The 16,841-nt window shown below is 44.6% G+C and overlaps 1 protein-coding gene across 2 annotated transcripts in view; it reads right to left on the bottom strand.

Annotated features, from left to right (window-relative positions):
* Positions 1 to 16,841, bottom strand: part of GMEB2 (glucocorticoid modulatory element binding protein 2) — a 40,761-nt gene that overhangs the window by 7,906 nt on the left and 16,014 nt on the right. Inside the window, exons 3-6 of one of the 2 annotated variants that reach the window (XM_050918321.1) lie at positions 7,601 to 7,698; positions 6,146 to 6,273; positions 4,243 to 4,346; positions 1,180 to 1,337 (exon numbers count right to left, since the gene is read on the bottom strand). In XM_050918321.1, coding sequence (XP_050774278.1) covers positions 1,180 to 1,337; positions 4,243 to 4,346; positions 6,146 to 6,273; positions 7,601 to 7,698 — 488 coding nt within the window. Of the gene's footprint in view, positions 1 to 1,179; positions 1,338 to 4,242; positions 4,347 to 6,145; positions 6,274 to 7,600; positions 7,699 to 16,841 lie in introns of those variants that run through there. The other variant, XM_050918322.1, reaches the window with a different exon arrangement.

Raw genomic sequence — 16,841 nt, 5'->3', positions numbered from 1 at the left:
TCCTGAAAGACAACAGCAGTTTGTAACACACTGTAGTTTTCAAATAATTCTTTCCCTGAGGAGTTTGTTCCTTCCACTCTGAAAATTTGGTTTTTCCCACTTGTGCCAAATACAGCCTGACACCAACAGTGTGGAACGTCCTGGTTTGCATGTTAACATCTTGGATTATATTAATAGGACTCCTCACAGCGACAAGGGTTAGAGCCCCACTGTGGGGTAGAACTACCACTGAAATAAACAATGGGTTACACATGTACAGCAACCATAAATACTAGCCCAAAGCATGGAATTCAATTGTTAAATGCTCTGGGCAGAGCCAGCACAAGAGTACAAAAACAATTGTTGCTTTTCTCCTGCAAAATCTATGGCTATCAGATTTTTTTTTCTTTTTTTTGGTAAATTCTCAGTGGTGAAAGGATTTGCAAATATAAGTATTTAGAAATAGGAGCACATTTCCACAGACCATTCCCTGCTTAAGGCAAATCAAATTTATAACAAACTCTATAGCAATGTCCTTTTAAATTCATTGTTGTAACCTATTTGTGTGAGATCTGATAGAAATTTAGAGAATTCTATGGCTGCATTTAATCTTTCATCAGACAAAAGCAATAAATAATTCAGAAACAGAGCCTTAAATGAAAATATCTAAATTATTTAGAAGGAAGTCAGTTGCCATCGCTGAAAGAAAGTGCAATAAAAGGGGCCCCAAATCCAGCATGATGCGACACAGAAATCATGCTCATCTCTGCAGCCTACTGTCATGAACACTGAGGACAGCTAGCAGCTGATCAGATGCTGGCACTGAGGGATGACCACATCACGGGGGGACTACTGCGTTCTTGCAGATTATCTAGAGGCCACAACTTTGGCTATGCAGCTCCTAGTAAGCCAGGATGCAGTATGGGTAACTCTTTAGAATGAATATCATTCTTACAGAGTACCCAAGTGATTTCCTTCCAGGCTGCTACTGCTCTGCCATGCAGCATTACAATGGCTGCTTCTGCATGGTTCCAACACGGGAGACCCAGCAACAGGGGGAGGGGGAGAAGTGAAGGAGGAAAAAGATAACAAGAAAAAACACGATAAAGACAACATTAACTGCATTCATAAGGAAGCAGTAATAAAGCTTTGACTCTTAAGAGCCCCAATAGCGAGGGCTGTGGAAAGCACTCAACATACCATCTGCAGAGGCAGGGGTGAGAGGAATATACTCTGTTGACGTCTGGCTGGTCAGAGATACTCTGGCTCCGGTCAGGTCAATTTTAGTGCTTCGGCAGGTGTTTGAACAGACCTTAGTATGTTGGTAGAAATCCAGCTCTCCAGAGTCCATGATCTTCCTGCAGCACAAGGAGCGAGCATGAGCACACACTTGTACCAGTATGTCACAGATAGTGAGATAGATCACTGAAACACAGCTCCCCTTCTGAAGTTTTTAACTGCATTTCAAACACGTGAACCTCTCAAAACCCTGCACAAATTAACTCTGCACTTCAGCTTCTGCCCTTTTTTTCTCTTAAATTTTAAGACAATTCCAATTGGCCTGGTGGAGAGGAAGCAGGACATGAGATTGCCCTGCAGGATAATCAACTGCTGAAGTGCCCTCAGGTCTCCTGCTCAAGGGGCCAATAAAGATCAGAGGGATTGGCAGAGGTAATGGGCCAAGAGGTGCTTCTCTCTTCTCCCTATTATACAATTCTGTTGGGAACATTAACCAAATTAGTGGCCTATAAATGAAAGTGTGAGTGGGAAAGTCCACTCATTGACAGGAAGAGAGGGGAAGAATTGTTTACCAACAAGACAAGCATTTAATCCCCTTCTATACAGTCTTTACATGTGAGTTTAACAACTATATCACTCACTAGAGTTGAATAGCATGCTAATACATTGTGAATAGGGCAAAACTGTGTCAGCATATTCACATTCACAGATACATGCCAGCGCTTTGAATACAGGAAGCATGGTGGGTAATGTCCCTGAGTCGATAAGCAGGAGGTTAGAAGCGCTGATGGAGAAGTTAATCTGAGATTTACTGGGAATCAGGTTCAAGCACACAGAGTTCTCTGCCTACTGGCTGAACGCCCCGCAGAGGGGTCAGTTAGATGATAATATGCTCAGCTGAGGAAGGGAGAGAAAGTGGAAACTGAGCCATAATGGGCTTCTTTTGACAAACTCCAGGCTTAGTTATCAAACAGGAAGAGGGGTGGGAGAAGGACAAAGGAAGATCTTAATCTGGTCCTATTGGACATCTAATGCCAACACATGCTCCCATCATCACAGAACCTCTATAAAGTATGGCACAATGACAGCCTCAAATTAACAGTGAAATAGCAGAAAGTGGGTTTCCTCTTCATCACCCATTCATCTACCCCGTGTCCTGGAGACTCTCCCTCAGTGTAAAGAAGGGCTGGAGGTAGCTCCTTTTGGAATCTAACAAGGAGATCTCTCAACTCAGCAAAAGGACATTGCCAGAGTGGCACAGATGGTATCCTCACCCCTAGGTACTTCTAGTACTCTGAACCTCTGCTGGCTGGAGACAACATCTTGAATTACTAGGCTCTATTTGCCACTAGGTTACTGGGCTGGCCCTCACACATCCTTTGTAAACAGGTTTTGTTCCTCAGAAGACCAGCCTTACCAAAACACTGATGTATTGGGTTACAATGAGTAAAAGCCGATTAGCAATAATACGAGAGCAGTTTGTGTAACTGCAGGAGCTCAGTGGGTGGGGCAGCCTTGCTATGAACAGAGCATGGAGCCATTGACAATTCCGGGGTAGGGAATGAGTTCTTTTTGCTTCTGACTATGGATGAAGAAACAAGTGGATTTGGTCAGATAGGAGTATCAAGCTGGTGCTCTGGGAGACCATAACGAAACAAATTTCTGTAGTCAAGGCCAGAGAAGAGGAAGGCACAAATAAGCATTTTGGCAAAAAAAGTGGTTTAAGACAGACATAACATAAGAGTATGGATAGATTAATCTCATGCAACAGGAAGTGCGGATTCAGTAGGTGGCATTCTTCTCTCAATCAGTAATGAACCAGTGCTCTGGAATGGTGTTCAGGAGTGCTCCACTGCACAAGTTCTGTCTTTTAGAAGAGATGTAAACAGCACAGTCTGACAACTTGTGGCCATTAAAGATCTCATGACACTATTTGTAAGAGGAGATGGGGTTTTAAGAATCAGACTTAAAGGTCAGAAGGGACCATTATGATCATCTAGTCTGACCTCCTGCACAATGCAGGCCACAGAATCTCACCCACCCACTCCTGTATCACACCTGTGACTGAGCCACTGAAGTCCTCAAATCATGGTTTAAAGACTTCAAGGTGCAGTGAACCTTCTAGCAAGCGATCCGTGCCCCACGCTGCAGAAGAAGGCGAAAACCCCCCAGGGCTTCTGCCAATCTGCCCTGGAGGAAAATTCCTTCCCAACCCCAAATATGGCAATCAGCTAAACCCTGAGCATGTGGGCAAGACTCACCAGCCAGACAGAATTCTCTGTAGTAACTCAGATCCTACCCCATCTAACATCCCATCACAAGCCACTGGGCATATTTACTGCTAGTAGTCAAAGACGAATTAATTGCCAAAATTAGGCTATCCCATCATAGCATCCCTTCCATAAACTTATCAAGCTTAGTCTTGAAGCCAGATATGTCTTTTGCCCCCACTACTCCCATTGGAAGGCTGTTCCAGAACTTCATGCCTCTGATGGGTAGAAACCTTTGTCTAATTTCAAGTCTAAACTTCCTGATAGCCAGTTTATATTAATTTGTTCTTGTGTCCACATTGGTACTGAGATGAAGATAAGGAATATAACAGATAAGGAAATTAACAATTGTCTTTCCAAATTTCCTCCGCATTTCCAACTGGATAGTGTATTCTCTTTACTTCCTGTTCTAAAACTGTTGAGCGCTGTTGCTGTGTGGCTGTTACACTACTGCCATGTACCACCTAGAGGCAGCTGCATATCATATTGTTGCCCTGGGACTATGACAGACAGTGACAGTCCTTCATTTCTTAACCACCTCTGCCTACCTGCAACAAGGAAAACACTTACATAAAACTGATCATGGGATGGATAGACAGTTATTGGGACAAATTTTCAGTGTATTCAGTGGCACACATATCCACTCAGTCGCTTAACAACTGTATCAGAGCATACGGAACATCCTCCTGGATTCTCGCAGAAAGAAGAAACCATGGCCATCCAGGCACATATACAGGCAAGCAAAAAGACTAACCTGAGCATGATCCCATTCATTCGGATTGCTCGCTTCCAGTCCTTCAGGGTTGACTTGCCAGCCAAGTGGACAAACTCTTTGGGACTAATTAGGTGATCATCATACTGCAAAGGGGAGAAATGCAACATGGTGTGAGGCAGCAGGAAAAATGTGGACTCGTTCCACATGAGAGGACAGGCATATGTTATACCAGGGTGCATAGACTGTATTTAGCACTGTGCCCAGTGACAGAACAGAACGACCCTGATGGCCAAGTTTTAATATTATTGTTAAAACCAAAGCTGGGCTCAAACCAAAACTCCTGATCTGAACAACCCAAAAGTTTGATAGGACTCTCTGGGCTACGCCCATCTCTAGTGAAAATCACCCATTAAGATATTGTGATTACACTGAAATATATCCTAACAAGAGCCAACAGTCTGAACTTTGGCAGAAATTGGTTTCAAATTCTTCTCCTAGCCCTGTACACACCACAAAGCATCAGACAGGAAGGCCATACAAGATCCATCCTAATGCGGTTTATGCAAAATACAATTTGCATTATAGTGTGCTGCTCCACACCATGTGCAACTAACACACTATTTTATTTAGCTCTCATTTGCTCCCACTAACTATCAAGCAAACTAGTGACAAAAAACAGATTGCTCCCACCCACCATTAGTATCCAGTCTTCCTAACAGCATGATGCCCAATGGTCAACCCCACAAGGCACCTCAACAATGACTTGACTAGAAGAGATGCTAAGACTCAGCTTCTTTGGCTGCTCAATCTTTGGCCTCTGCAGAGTTAGTCAACAAGCACAATTAGTGCCAGTGACAGCAGTCGCTTTTATGATGGGGACATCTGTTCCACTGGGAACCAGATTGAGACAACCAGCATATTTCATATTGAATAGTCATGTGACATCTTTCCCTCATTACTGACCCTGTAGATTTGAACTGGTGACCTAGGACCCCTTCTGAGCTAGACAGTTCTCCTTTAATAAACCTTCTATGGGGAATTCCAGTAGGGATTTACCACCTCCAAGGCTCTTTTCATTCCCTCCTATGTTAAAAGTAAACCTAGTATTTCCAACTGCTGCATGACAGGAACCATTTATCTACAACAGGAACCAGAGTCAAGTGCAAAGAGGAAGCTGATCTCTGGTGGTAGTAGGCACAACTGATCTGCTCCAGTCTCTACTGTTTGCTTTGGAGAGAGAGACACATGGAAAGATCCATCTCTCCAAAGCAGGGGGAGTAGGCCATCTCATCAAAAGCTCTCTGGCAGCACAGCCTGAAAGCAGACAATTCTTAAGGGACAGATTATTGTTCACCATTGATGCCTTACTGTGTTTTCATTTCCAGAACATATGTTTCATGATAAGTGACCCCCCCCCCACTCCTAAAGAGTTTTTTTCACCCCCAACCATCTGGGGTGGAAAGACTGGAAACAGGTCAATACCATCTTTACCAAGATTTGCATCACCGTATTAATTTCTCTTAAACTGAATTGATAAAGGGAATGTCTAGCTTTTAGAAAACTGTGCAAAGGGAGAGCCAGATTGAAGTTGAAACTCTAGCCAGAGCTGCTCAGTTTTCCTATGAAGCACTAAGTCACAATGACGGACTGTGTGAAGACAATGGTACTTGAAATATTTTCCTCTCCTTTCCCCTTTAAAGCAGGATCTCAACTTAGTTATAACAGAGCCCTGCATCCTGACACAGTCAAAACCACATATGGATGGAGTTTAGCAAACAGGTAGAGTGATCTACCATAGCAATAGCACTGGAATGCTAGATTTCATTAGCATCTGTGGTCCTTATTCTCCTTTCTGGGCCAGAAAGGTAACCTAAGAGCACACCTCTTATCTCTATACATGCAGTCCTTCCTTAGGGACCTTCAAAGAACTCTGTACCCTCACCTGGACACATTTCACATTAATGCCTGGGCACACGAACTTCCTCCATATCAGGTTGGCTTTACTATCTCCACAGGTGATGGGATAAACAATCTCAGCCTCCAAGCTGTCCTCCTCTTCAGCCATCTTCACTTCTCACAGGGAATGAGAGGCAGGGATTGGGGCAGGTCAAAAGGAAAATGAGTTACAACTATTGATTACCATCAAGAGTTAAAGACATTTTGGGACAGAGTTTTAAAGCTTGGGAGCAAAATGAGAAGGCAGTCAGGAAAATCAGGCTCTTCAGACAATTTTTTAGCCAGCCTTCAATACCAAGCAGCCAGATGACCACAGGCAAAATGAACACATGTCTATTTTTGGTGGTCCACAACAGTCAATATGAAAGTTTAGTGGCTGTGACTGAACATTTGACCCTTTATGTGAATGCAGAAACATTTAAGATAGATGATATAGTCACACACATTATTATGGTGCAAGTGTCTATTTTCAAGGTGGTGGGTCTTCCACTGTTCCCAAAGGAGGGCTTATAAGCAGGTAATCATGTCTTTTGCAAAATTAAACACTTGCAAACCCACTTCAACTCAGTTGGTGAATATCTCCTAACTGCCTACACTGGAGTGAAGCCACTGAAGTGAGAGCCACAGGAACATTCCAAGATACAAAAGCATCACTGTCCAAGCCCAAGCATCAATACTTTATTACAGGGATCTGAGAGCTTTGGGGAGTCATCATTTTTATTACTAGAGTAAATTCATTAAACTTAATACAAATAATGAAGAGACCAGCAAACCCAAGGGAGACTTTCCAAACTAAACTGGTTTATGCCACTTCAGCCCAATTGGCAGAGACATTCTTACAATTTTTGAGTCATAAATTCATCTTCTGCTTGCTTCTGAAACCTGTAATGCTCTTGTAAACAGACAATTTGATGATCCCATGGCTGAACTATGGGCAAAACATACAGGTAGCAGATTTAATAGGGAATAAATTCAAGCAATCCCACTCTTAACCAGGAGAGGGCAGCAGTGTGCTATAAAACTATCTGCCCAAAGCACCAGAGAGTCCTGTGGCACCTGATAGAGACTAACACATGTATTGGAGCATGAGCTTTTGTGGGTGAATACCCACTTCGTCAGAGGCATATCTGCCCACTCTCCCTTTTGGGCCTTCTCACCTTCCTTTTTGTCACATGCACTTAAGAGGCAGGATTATGGCTCTACTGTTCTGTTTCCTTGAGCAAATAACAGCTACAGTGATGCCTGCAGGAAATGTGTGAAACCATGATCTGATCCTGAAGGTGTCAGTCTGCCTGCCTCTCACTGGCAGTGTGGTGTGCTCCCAGGCAGCTGAGCTAGGCAGACCTGCAGCACTTAAACTCTCAAGCAGCAGGACTGCTGATGCTGCAAACCTGCCATGAGGAAGGTTGCGGTAAAGGCTAAGGCAGTACACTGAACCTACCTAAGACAGCTTCTTTCAGATGCGTGGAAGCTGTGAAGGCAGCAGCGGCTGCAGCAGCTGCATTTTCTGTCTCCAGGGTGTCTTCATTTAGGTCGCCACTGGTAAAAGAGTTGGAGATGAAAAATTAAGGAATTTAGATGAATCATTCTCATTTCTGATCTCTGGAGCGAGCACTGTTTCAAAGGTCATTTGTAATACACTTTGGTGTGAGCCAAAAGATGTCCCCATAATCCCTAGAAATGCAGATCTCTTTCCTTAAGAAAGTATCCACTGGCAAAAGGTAAGTTATCTTTTCCTCACTTAATTAAAAAATTGCAGCCTGATGTTGCCAACTCCAGCCCAGTACAACAACACTTGTGTGATCCCTGTGCTGCAATTTCCTGATGCGCTCATAGGAAGCTGGCTATTTCCCTCCGCCAGCACAATGGAAATCAAAAGCAGACTGTTGCCAGTCACTGGCAGCCTCTTTTAAAAAGATTCCCAAAGGAAGCAAGTGGGCAACAATCCTCAGCTGGCTAGAGGATGGACTAGATGACCTAATAGGTCTTATTTTCCATCTCTAACTTATATGGTTCTATGCTTCTTAGGAATAGGGCCCGAGAGGACTGGAAGAATAGTAGAGTATTTCATTTTTCCCCCAATAAGGGTTAGGCAAAACAAGGAGGAAAGATTAACAGACTTCGCCTGGAAGCAGGATTATATTACCTTTGTTTCTGAACTTGAGTGAATCTTGGTGATGTTGGAAAAATGTGGCAGCAGCATGGTGTGGCATGTCAAAAGGATTCAGTGTGATCAGCACCTAGAGTAGCTGCTCATTCTGAATTGATGGATAGACATTTGGCATGTCATTGTACCCCAATGAACTTGCCCAGTGTTAAAACGACCAGTTCATATTGAATGAGAAAAGAAGAAGGGGCAAAACAAACATATAGAGGCCCCCTCTACACAGGACTTTTAACCACAATCTGGAAAACTGTGCTTAAGCATGTTTTAAACTCAGTTGTCTGGGTTATAACTAGTTCTTCCAGCTGATGAATGAGAGCAAATTATGTCCAATTATTATGTCTAATGTGTTTTATCCCAGGGAGAGAGCGAGGCTAGGACTCTAAACCTGGATTGAATGCAGTTTGGTTCTGTCCATGTTGACAGATGAAAGGACTTGAATTCATACACCCAGTGAGCATAGGGGCCCCAGTGAGCATGAGTTTCTGCAAAATTTGTTTTAAATTAAGCTTCTAGACTTTATGGTTTCAAGGATAATTCTGCAAATGTGAACCAAATGCAAACCAAGGCAGTGCTGCTTCCTGAGCCTGGACCCAGACAGCTCCAGTGCCTCTGCTGCTGCGCAGTAACTTTGACCAAACTTCAGAGAGAAATAAATAAATAAAAGTCTGGCCAGTTTCACTGCGTGTTTTCAGAAACTAGCTGTGCAACTGTCAAGGGCCATGTCAGTGTCACACTGCTGCTGCTGGGGAACAGTTTATGCAGCAGCAGAGACAGGAACTATACTTACTCACAGGGTAGGAGGATCCAGGAAATGGAGACCTGAGGAAGGAGTAGTGAAACCTGCCCTGCTTGCAACAACCAAAAGGCTCTGGAGGAGCAAAAAAAAAAAAAAAAAGGAATCTCTTCTCTGATCCAACTGTAAGAGGGAGGCATATCTTTCATTTTATCTACTAACTAGAGGCTGATACATGATATGGCACCTTGAAGCAGGAACTGGGGGCAGGAACTGGGAGAAATCCCACCCAGCCACTGGAGGAGGCGGCAGGAGATGCTGGGCTTCTAACTGAAGTGTTCCACCTGGATCTCACAAGTGGGGTTACCCCTCCTCTTGCCATGTCCTGGCACACAAATGAGTTACACCATGGTCGGCCTAATTGTTAAACATGGTGAAGACAGGACTGGAAGAAGAATGAAGTGTGTGCGCGCATGCTGGAAAGGGAATACTCGTACGTTCCGCTTTAAGAAAAAAGGGCTAAAACAAACCTTACAGTTATGGTTTCAGAACACAGTATGCACATGCGCAACGTGCAGAAGTTATCCTACAATACACATTGGTATTTGGGGACAAATCTGAAGACCTACAGAGTAGCTCATGTCATTGCTGTCCCTCCCCACTCCTCCCAGTCACTTGGAGCAGAAATCAAAGCAGGAGCTGCTAGCCTCAGCTCCCTCCGTGCCTGGAATACCTGCACTTGCTGTGATGATGGAAGTCAGAGCCCCTTCTAGGTTTTAGTTGGCTCATGCATCACTGGAGAATTGCAGGGACATGTTCAATTCTCTCTGCTGGATACTTAGGCCTTGTCTAACTATGGAGTTTTGTTGACAAAAAGTAGCTTTGTTTGACAAACCAGTGAATGTGTACACAATGCGATGTGACTTTTGTTGGCAAAAATGCCATTTCATCAGCAAAATAAAACCACCCAGATGAGAGATAAGGCTTTCTGTGCAAAATTTTGGTCGATAAACTGCCAGTGTAGACACCACGCTGGATTTTGTAACTCTACTTGGCCTCCAGGAGGTGTCCCACAATGCCCAATTGGACCGCTCTGGTCACCAGTTTGAATTCCACTGCCCTGCAGCCAGGTAAACAACCATGTGCCTCTCCCCCTTAGAAGCCCTGGGAATTATTGAAATTCCATTTCCTGTTGGCTCGCCATGGAGAGGTCTCATTGCATCGTCCCAGGTGACCAAGGTGGGTTATCGCAGCAAATGCTCTCCCACTTGGACCACTGCAGAGTTGCTGGAACTGATCAGTATATGGTGAGAGGAGGCTGGGCAGTCCCAGCTGAGCTTGAGACGTAGGAATTTTGATACTTACAGGCAGATCTGTCAAGGCTTGTGCTAAAAGAGCTACAAATCGACACACTGCAGTGCAAAGTGAAGCTAAAGGAGCTGAAGCAGGCATACCATAAGGCAAGGGAGGCAAATCGTTGCTTTGGTGCTGCACCTAAGACCTGCCTGTTCTATAAGTGGCTGGATGCTATCCTCGGTGGTGACCCCACCTCCACCACCAAGAGCCCCATGGATACTTTGGAGGAAACAGAGGCAGCGGAAAGAGAATCTAACCCAGAGGATGAAGTCATTGATGAAGAGGTGGAGTTAGATGATGATGTGGGGCTCCTGGTGGGGTAGGCAGCCAGGAACTGATCAGCACTCCGGAGTTGTCTAGCCAGTCTCAGCAGTTGCTCTCTGGTGAGCAAGAAACAGGAGAGGAGACGCCTGGTAAGTGGCAGTGGTTTGTGTCGTGCAGAGGTAGGTTCAGGGCATAGAAATGTGGGAGGCTGGCTGTCTCTGTGTGCTGGACGGTTCCCTGTGCAGCTAATCATTACGGCAGAACAGGGAGTTGATTCACACGGAGATCTCACAGGAATCCCCCAGAGAGACCTCTAGGAAAGGTTCCTGGAGGTACTCAGCAATCCTCTGCTGAAAATTCCTTGGCAGAGCAGCTTTGTTCCTTCCCCTCATTGTAGGAAACTTTCCTGTGCCATTTGGCAATCGCTTATTGAGACCAAAGTGGCACACAGGCAAGCAGCATAGGGACCAGGGTGGAAGCCACAAGCATGTAGTGGATGTATCCTTGCTTCCCTGCTTACCCTCAGCAGTGACACATCTGCTACAATGACCCGTACCTGTGGAAAAGTGTGGGAGAATTTTAGAATTTTTTTCTTGTTGGCTGCCCCGGAACCCTTGCGGAGCACCCTTTTCCTCACGTAGAACACCCCCCGCAGCCAACAGTCACCATGCTTTGGGTGTTTGCCAAGATATGTGCTTGCCAAGGGTCAGTGAGAAAGTGATTCTAATGTTACCAGAGGTGTATTTTACTGAAATGTGTCAATGCTGTGCATGAACTTAACAATCATGCTTCTGTGCATTGTTCCTTGTGCTTTGGCAGAAGTGGCCTTCAGGAACACCCCACATATACCGGCCGAGCGTCTTCGCCAGATAAGAAAGCGCCCAAGACAAAGCAAAGAAGACGTGTTCCGGGAGGTACTGCACTTCTCCAATGCAGAGAAAAGGGAATGCAAGGAGTGGAGGGAAGTGGAGAGGGAGGACAGAAAAGAAAATCAGGAGTTTGTAAAGGACGCTACTGAGCGGATGATTAAAGTCATGGAAGAGCAAACACAGATGCTGAAGTCCTTAATAATCCTGCATACTGAACAGATACATGCCCGCCCTCCCCTGCAGCACATTAAGAACTCTTTCACATGTCCCCTCTCCCCCCAAACTCTGCCCACACAGTCCTTTCTGGGAGTTCTTGGTTTCCCCTTCACTCCACCCCCTCAGACAACTTTCAAAATGATAGCTGGACATACACACAGCTTTGAAAGTCTTCCCTTCCCTGGTACCTCCTTTCCCACCAAGGGCCTTTATTTTATTTTTTTATTATATATAATATGTGTGTGTGTGTCTTGTTTAATAAAAGCAAATTTTTCAACAGTAACTTATCTTTATTTGTTTCCTATGAATTGAGATAGCAGGCACTACCAATACATACACAGGCGGTGTAATCATTTGCTTACTGGAACGTAAGGCCCCAAATGTCACCATTGCTTCTTAGGAAAACCTATATGTAATGTAACATTGCAGCATCAGTCACAGAGTTATACATTACTGGTTCTCATTTTGAAAGTGTTGCCTCAAAGCCTTCCTGATTCGAACTGCCCCCCTCTGGGTCCCTCTGATAGCCCTGGTATCCAGTGCTCAAAATCAACAGCCAAGCGGTCTGCCTCCACACTCCACCCGGAGCAAACCTCTCACCCTTAGCTTCACAAAGATTATTCAACATATAACAAGTGGCTATGACCATGGGAATATTATCCTGATAGAGGTTCAAACTGCCAAAAAGGCATCGCCTGTGCGCCTTTAATCTGCCAAAGGCACATTCCACTGTCATCTGGCACCTACTCAGCCTGTTGTTGAGCTACTCCTTGCTGCCATCCAGATTTCCTGTGTAAGGTTTCATGAGCCCTGGCTGTAAGGGGTAGGCTGGGTCACTATGGGCATTTCAACATCCCCAACTGTAATCTTCTGGTCTGGAAAGAAAGTCCCCGCTTGTAGCTTTCTATATAAGCTGGTGTTCCAGAAGATGTGTGCATCATGCACCTTTCCGGACCACCCTGCGTTGATGTCAGTGAAACGCCCACGGTGATCCACAAGAGCCTGCAACACCATGGAGAAATACCCCTTCCTATTGATGAACTCCATCGCAAAGTGGTCTGGTGTCAAAATTGGAATAAGTGTGCCATCTACTGCCCCTCCAGTTAATGAAACCCATTTCCGCAAGGCCATCCATTATTTCACGCACATTTCCCAGAGTCATGATCCTTTGTAGCAGGATGCGATTAATTGCCTTGCACACTTGCATTAACGCAGCCCCAATGGTCGACTTCCTGACTCCAAATTGATTCACAATCGACCAGTAGCAGTCTGGAGTCGCCAGTTTCACGTCCTTCTCTACTGATTGGGCAGGTCTCAACCTGGTGTCCTTGAACCATAGTGCTAGGGCAAGCTCCGCACATAGTTCAAGAAAGCTGGCTTTCCGTATTCGAAAGTTCTGTAGCCACTGCTTGTTATCCCAGACGTGCATGACGATACAATCCCACCATTCAGTGCTTGTTTCCCAAGCCCAAAATATGATGGTCCACACTCTGCAGCTGTTCTGTGAAAGCCAAAAGCAATCTAAAGTTGCTGTGTGACATGGATAGGAGCATGTCAGGCAACTGGGACTCTTCTTCAGTTAGGAACTTCGTGGTTAACTGCACTGCCATCGCAATGTCCTCATGATAGTTATCAGAGCATAGGAGAGCAGTGCAGCACACATCCCTTCTCACAAAGATGCCTGGGTGCACAGCAAACCAGGGCTGTTGAAAAATGCCGCAAAGGAAAGCCAGAAGCCTACGTAATGCTGGGACAGAAAGCAATGAATCATGGGACATTGAGCCAGGTCCCAAGATGCGCTGCGATCCGCTCTGCCTTCCCACAACACCTAGCAGCAGCAGGTATTGAGCTGTGCGATAGGTACCCACAATGCATAGCTCATACTGTCGATGACAGTGCCCCAACTGTGGATCCGCTCTGCCGACAAAGGGAGCAAGTGTGAACATGACATACAGATTTTTATTATAGCGATTTTTGAGTGTCAACATCACTTTTCTTGACAAAATTCTGTAGCGTAGACCAGGCCTAACTTCTCCTTTGTTTCTTTTTTGCAGCTGAAAATGTTTTACTAAAGATCTGTGAACAAACCAACCAACCCGTGAATACAGATAAACATTTTATAGCATCTCTGTGTACCCCAAAGCTCAGGCTTCCTGGCCTCCTGCAAGTTCCGTACATCTAGTATAAGCCACTGCAGCCATAGGCAGACAGCTAATTAAGGACACTATATCAAAGTGTTCCTCTACTTCCTGTCTTGTACTAGTGCTTGCTAATGGAAGGAGAGAGACACAACTAGCTCTGCATGGCTTTCCGATCCTCCCAGTTAGTTCCTAGCTTGCATTAGCTTAATCTGCAGAGTACATGCAAAACAGACTATTTAAAGAGAAGAAAATTTAAAAATATACACAAATGTGAAATATATTTAAGGCTACTTTGGACTGTAAATATTCTTTACACTCAGGGGATGCCATTGCAATCTTAGATAGCACAGAACACTGATGCTATATGTGTTAATCTTTCACAGAAATTCCCATGCAAGGAAGCAAGGGCACGCAGGCCACTTGATCGATAACATCCGAGACACATGTGAGCTCTGGCTATCAGTCTGCATGGCCATCTCTACTGGATTTTAAAGACGTGCATTTGGATTTTCTGGCAAAGAGGCCCAGTCTAATTACCGCAGCACATTCTCTCCATCTCTCTCTAAAGTCCTGGGAGTGGGGAAGAGAGGAAGGGGAAATGATAGTTAACAAATTTCCTGACACTTCACTCTGTATAAACTGGGTGTGCTAAGCAGGAGTTTATGGAGGATGTAAATCTAAAGTCTAGCCAGCTCTGATAAAGGAGGAGGAGGAGGGAGGGATTGAAGTGACTGACTGACTCAGTGATTCATTGGCTGATTACATAAGACAGCGCTAGGCTACACAGGAAAGTCAAGTTCAGGAGCTACCGGTTTTTCCCTTCTGACTTCTCAGCATATGACTGTAGGGTAGAACTACAGTGTCAAGAAATTGCTCTCCCTTCCAGCCACAGGGACTAGTCTCTTGTTCACACAGATTGGCATAGCTATAATGTGGAGATAGGAGATCTTGGGTGGGAGGCATCTCAGTATCATGAGGTAGGTGAAAACGCTCCAAGGCTCTTCCAGAGTTCCTGCTTTGGACAAGTAACAGCATGGGAGAGGAGGACACAGGATATTCTGATACGCAGGTCTCTCAATCTCTCCTGGTGAAGCTGTTCCATTGTGTATAAATAATTAAATAGCCAATAGAGTAGGGAACTACCCAAAAATGAAGATGCTAGTTAGGCAGAAATTAAAAAGAGCAGTCACAAGGGTATACAATAATGCCACTATATAAAAACATGGTTCCTGAATAGTGTGTCCCGTTCTGGTCTCCCCATTTCAGAAAGGATACAATGGAAAGGTTCAGAAAAGGGCAACAAAGATGATCCAGGATAAGGAACAACTTCCATACAAAGAGAGACTAAAAGGATTAAGGGTGTGCAGTTTAGAAAAGATATGACTAAGGGCGGATATGTAGAGATCTAGAAAACCATGAATGGTGTCGAATAGAGAAGCGTTATTTACCCTTTCCCACAATACAAAAACCAGTTGTCACCTGATGAAATTAATAGGGACTATGTTTAATACAGAAAAGAGGAAATACTTTTTCACACAATGCACAATTAGCCCGTGGAACTCACTGACATAGGATGTTGTGATGGCCAAATGTGTAACAGGGTTAAAAAAACAACTGGATAAGCTCATGGAGGATGGGTCCATCAATGGCTATTAGCCAAAATGGTCAGGGAGGCAAACTGGTGCTCAGAGTGACCCTAAGCAGGAGTGGAAGACAAGGATGAATTGCTCCATAATTGCCCTGTTCTGTACTCTCCCTCCAAAGTTCTGCTATGGGCTACTGTTGGAGACAAGATACTGGATAAGAGGGACCATTGGCTGACCCAGTATGGCAGTTCTTATGATGTGAACCTGGTCATGTCATGAACTTGATACGAACTCACTCCCAGGTGAGTGCCCTAATCACCAGGCAATAGAGGCACTCTCAATCTCTCTCTGGCCCTATGACTATTTAATTATTTATACTCAGTGGAATAGCTTCAACGGGACAGAGCCCCACATCAGAATATTCTATAGCTCAGTGGTTAGGCTACTTTCCTGCTGAGGGAGACCCAGGTTCATATCTCTTGTTCACATCAGGTAAAGAGGGGAATGGAACCTGGGTCTCTCACATTTGTATGAGAGTGGCCTGACCACTTATAAAGAAGGTGTACACACACCCCACCCTACCAAAACAATTTTTTCACCCATCTCAATCCCTGACAACCTACATCAACAATTCACTGGCCCAAATAATTTTCACGACGACCTACTGCAGAACATGTCTATTCTGTCTGTGTCGGACTGTCACATTCATGTTTACTATGAAGGATCACTTTAAGTCAAGTCATACTCCAAGCCTCATCCACATATACATTTTACTTCTAAGGTAGTGCTGTGCTTTCCTCAAGTCTTACTAGGCATATGGCAGGCCTGCAAACCTGCAGAGTCATAACTGCAGATGCTGAGCTGACATACAGGGAAGACTGTTCAAGGAATGAGAGTCTACCACCAGAGAAGAAAGGAAGAATTGTAATTCAATAATTCACCAGTTTGCCACAGGACTCCTTCCCAGCAATTTGTTAAATTCATTTAGGGGAACAGCCAAAGTGCATTTCAGTTGGACCTGCCTTCTGGTGGCTGCAAGAGAGACAGATCTCTCTCTTACATACAGAGCACCAATACACCATGGGCCTGATTCAGATCTCTCACACGGGTGCAAATTAGAAACAAAAACCAGTGTATGTGAGAGAAGAGTCAGGCTATATACCTTCTATTACTTTTAGCGATGACTTTTGGCAGGGGAAACTAATCCAGCTGCATCTTAAATCCCAACCTCTAATAACCTTCAACAGTCTTTGAGACAATAACTCATGACACTGTTGAGGCTCCTATAAAAAGATATGTTTCCTGCAGAGGTTTAACTGGGACAAAAAAGGCATTTGAAATGGAATATAC

Source organism: Gopherus flavomarginatus, chromosome 11, assembly GCF_025201925.1.
Source record: "Gopherus flavomarginatus isolate rGopFla2 chromosome 11, rGopFla2.mat.asm, whole genome shotgun sequence".
Taxonomy (NCBI): Eukaryota; Metazoa; Chordata; order Testudines; family Testudinidae; genus Gopherus; species Gopherus flavomarginatus.
Note: the sequence above shows the minus strand (reverse complement) of the source record. Positions and strands in the feature narration are given on the sequence as shown.